This window comes from Sphaeroforma arctica (genome assembly GCF_001186125.1).
Source record: "Sphaeroforma arctica JP610 unplaced genomic scaffold supercont1.732, whole genome shotgun sequence".
Lineage (NCBI taxonomy): Eukaryota > Ichthyosporea > Ichthyophonida > Sphaeroforma > Sphaeroforma arctica.
In genome coordinates, this window is record NW_014039826.1 from 40,356 (window position 1) to 44,129 (window position 3,774).

Sequence of the window (3,774 nt, forward strand, 5' to 3'; positions counted from 1 at the left end):
AACCCAACCCCACCCCCACCCCCCCGCAATTCAAAGAATGTCCAATAAACATCAGACAAAAACTTTCTATGAACACGATAAATTCTTACCGAATCTATGATTCAAGTTGGCAGATATCATTGCTCGATCTCAGTTAGTTGTACAGATAAATACCATACAAAAACTGGATACTACTTCATCGCAATAGCGTAGTGCGAACGGATGTTATCAACTTATATGGATATGATCAATTTAGTAGGCTTATGCGTTGGAATATATTTATAGTTATTTTGTTCACACAGCTAAGCTTGACAGGATTGATATTACCACATATCTCGGAATTAAAGAAGTCAGTGTGTTCTTCATAAACAGAGAAATACCTTTTGACTCCTATGTGTATTACATTGCGAGCAAGTGTTGCCTTTCATAGTGTTGCAGTAGATATACAAGCGCTCTAGTAAACAAAATTGGAAGTTTGGTGAGGTATTCCAATACGTTCACACAAATGTGAGATCTGCCACACCCTGATACCAACTAGCAATGAATCACGACGACTTTAATAATCTGTGCCGCATGTATGTCTCGTCGTTTAGTGTAGTACATATACAAATTGACAGCGCAGGAATCAAAATTGTCACAACTATGTGTAGAAAGTACGCAAAATTCAATAAAATCTCGCAAATCGACTGAATATACCCAGAAGTACCTATTAATGAAAATCCAGTTCACTCTTGTGGACTCGAGTGTAAATAGTTGTGCAAAGTTGCGAAACTCTCGAAACTCGCGAAAAGTCGTAAAAAGTTGCGAAAATCGCAACTTCAGCGGAGGATTACAGAAACCCTATGCACTATGAGGATAATCCCCTCCGTGTGGAGTATTATATTTGTGAGCTCTTTGGACCTGCGGTGGAAAATTTCGAAATTTCAACTCTATCGTCAGTTATTTGGTTGTGAAAATTGGGATTTCGCGGGATTTCGAGATAAATCGCGAAACTTCAGTGCCAATAGCTGCTGCTGATAGAGTTAGAATTTTGAAATTCTCCACCGTAGGTCCTTAGAGCACCCCAATATGGTACTCTACACAGTGGGGATTTTCCTAACCTGCAGATAGTCCCTGTATTCTTCCGCTGCAGTTCGCGATAATTTGCGAAATTTCGCGACTTTAGCGACTTTCGCTACTTTTGCGAGTTTTGACGAGTATACTCGAGTCGCCACTACTACACTCGAGTCAACAAGACACAACTGAACTATTTTTCATTTGTGGATACTTCTGGGTATATTTTGTCGGTTTCCGAGGTTTACTTGAATTTTGCCCTTTTTTTTCAGAAACTTGTGAAAGTTATGATCTATGAGATGTCAAATTGTATTTTTGCGTCACATGAACGGTGAGGTATACGTAAGGCATTCATTTTACAAATTGTCAAAGTGATTTTCAAGTACCAGTTAGTATCATGAAAGATCCCGAACCAGTAGCATGGTTGTGAAAAGTATTGAACCTTGCGAGCGCTTATTGTCTGGGTACTGCAACACTACGCTAGGTTATTTTACTTGCTCGCACCGTAAAGCAAACATGCTAATATCAATAGATATTGTTCTGTGTATAAAATAGATACTGACGTTGAGTATTTGCCGTTGTATTAAAGCCATTATTTGGTGTATATTTATCTCGGTGTTACCAAGTCAAATGAATATCAACTCAAGCTTAACCGTATATCCAATTTCACTATAAGCTATAATATGGCAAGGTATAAGCGTACATAGAACCCATATAAGTGATTAGCATTCATTCTCACTACGCTATTACGATGAACTGGTAAGATGAAGTGGTAAGCAGCATTCGCAAAAGGTATGTATCACCTTCATATATGCCATCTGGGGGCATAATAATCACTGTCAGATTTCATCGTGTTTTAAACAGTTTGTCCGATAATTAGACATTCTCCGAACATAATGTTGTGATTTTCCAAAATTTACAAAGTTTACGGCTCGCTACAGAGGTGTTCAATTTTATTTTTATTTGATGTCTAATTGTCTATGCCAGACGACGGCAGACAGCCAGAGGCAAAGCTCATTACGTTATGGGGGTATGGGATAGTAGTTTAACGTAAACGCATATTTATTCAATTTTAAGCGTTATATCGGTTTTAGAGTGTTCAGAATAGCCTACCTAAGTTCTTATATAGGACTGGTCCATATGGTTAAAACCATATATACTAAAATATTTAGACCCACAAGGTGCACCTGTGAACATACAAAGGACCGCATATAGAATAAAAGCTGAACGTAAACGTATATTTTTTTAAATCATAAATGTTTTAACGGAAAACGGCTTGAGGTTAGGCCAGAGGCCAGCCGCAAAACATTTGAAACGGTATGTAAATAGTTACGTACATATGACCCATATAACGTTTATACGTTAAAAAAATTATGTACATACAATATTTACGTATTTATGTGTCCTGATTGCTGTATGATGAGTGGTGGAACCGAAGTGGCTTATTTTGTTGTTTTTTTTGTTTGTTGTTTTTTAATCATATGTAGCCTTCTGAAAAAAATTCAAAGTAGGATTGTCCCCACTCCCCCCAGCAAAGCCCCGCCTTCAGGACCAGAGGGCCCTGGGAGTGGGAGTGGGACTGGGAGGGACTGGGGAAGGCAAGATGCTTGCTCTCTCTGGAACAAACGGTGTGATTGATGGAAACCAAAATACTATCTGTGGCAAAATAACCCTAGAATGTCTGCGCACGGCATGTTTAGCCCTCTCTAAATTCAAAATCGAATACAGAGTTGCGTTTATGTGTGTAATTTTCAGAAGGCTATGTATGGTTGATGGTGTTAAAAAAAAGTATTTGAGTGTGCCACCTGTTGGTACTTAAAAGCTGGTGATGTATAAATCGTATATTTGAATACATGATTGTTTTAAAAGCAGGTAACCACGCCCACACCTACTACTAGAGAACATGGACTCTTACATTCACTAATTGTTCCAGGTTTCAAGCATTTGACAATATTCAGTGCACATCATCTTTCAAGCTAGGTATTACCGAGCTTCAATTGCAGCCGCAATAACTACTCGATAATATCATAATCTCCGGTGCTGAGCCGTCAACATCTGAGGAGTCACATACTCCGTCACTCGGGAAGTGAGATACGGAGCCATTTCGTCTGCTTCAGAGCTGCGTACTATAAACATCTACAACCTTTGTATCCGAATATCATCATTCCTAAATAAAGTATATCCCTCAAGTGTAAGCTATGGGTGGTAACCAAAAGCGGCCGGCGGGAGGTGCAGGGGGAGCTAAACAGGGCAATAGTAAACGTAAAAAGAAATACACGAACAATGGGAAGGCAGGGGGTAAGGTACACCAGAGCACACTGCATGAGAAGAGCTTCGGTGTAGTAGTGACCGTTGAACGGTATAAGAAAGCTAAGGCGCAGAGAGAGGTCACAGCGTTTCTGAACGAGGTATGTGTGTATATTTTATGTTTTGAGTCACATACTTTGATAGCATGCAACGATGGTAAGTTTAACCCCACAAATATTACCGATGTCTGGAGATTGTAGTCCGGAATGTGTATATAAGGATGTCGACAAAAGTCTAAGGACAGGTCCATAGATGTTTGTTGTTTTTGAATACTACATGTGGTGCTGGAGTCCTTTTTTAGAACCCATATGATTTGTTCTCCAGATATTAATGCAGCCAGTATGATAGAGATTCATCAATGGATACCAACTGTAGCTGCACATATAAACATGTATACATATATTCATATATGTTGATATATTTTGACTATATCTA

At 39.0% G+C, this 3,774-nt stretch overlaps 1 protein-coding gene across 1 annotated transcript in view; it reads left to right on the forward strand.

Annotated features, from left to right (window-relative positions):
• Nucleotides 1-1,637: 1,637 nt before the first annotated feature.
• The window catches only part of SARC_08301 (hypothetical protein), a gene marked incomplete at its 3' end in the record, with an annotated part of 3,816 nt that continues 1,679 nt past the window's right edge, over nt 1,638-3,774 (forward strand). The window contains exon 1 of the mRNA XM_014297733.1: nt 1,638-3,440. Coding sequence (XP_014153208.1) covers nt 3,231-3,440 — 210 coding nt within the window. The remainder of the gene's footprint in view (nt 3,441-3,774) is intronic.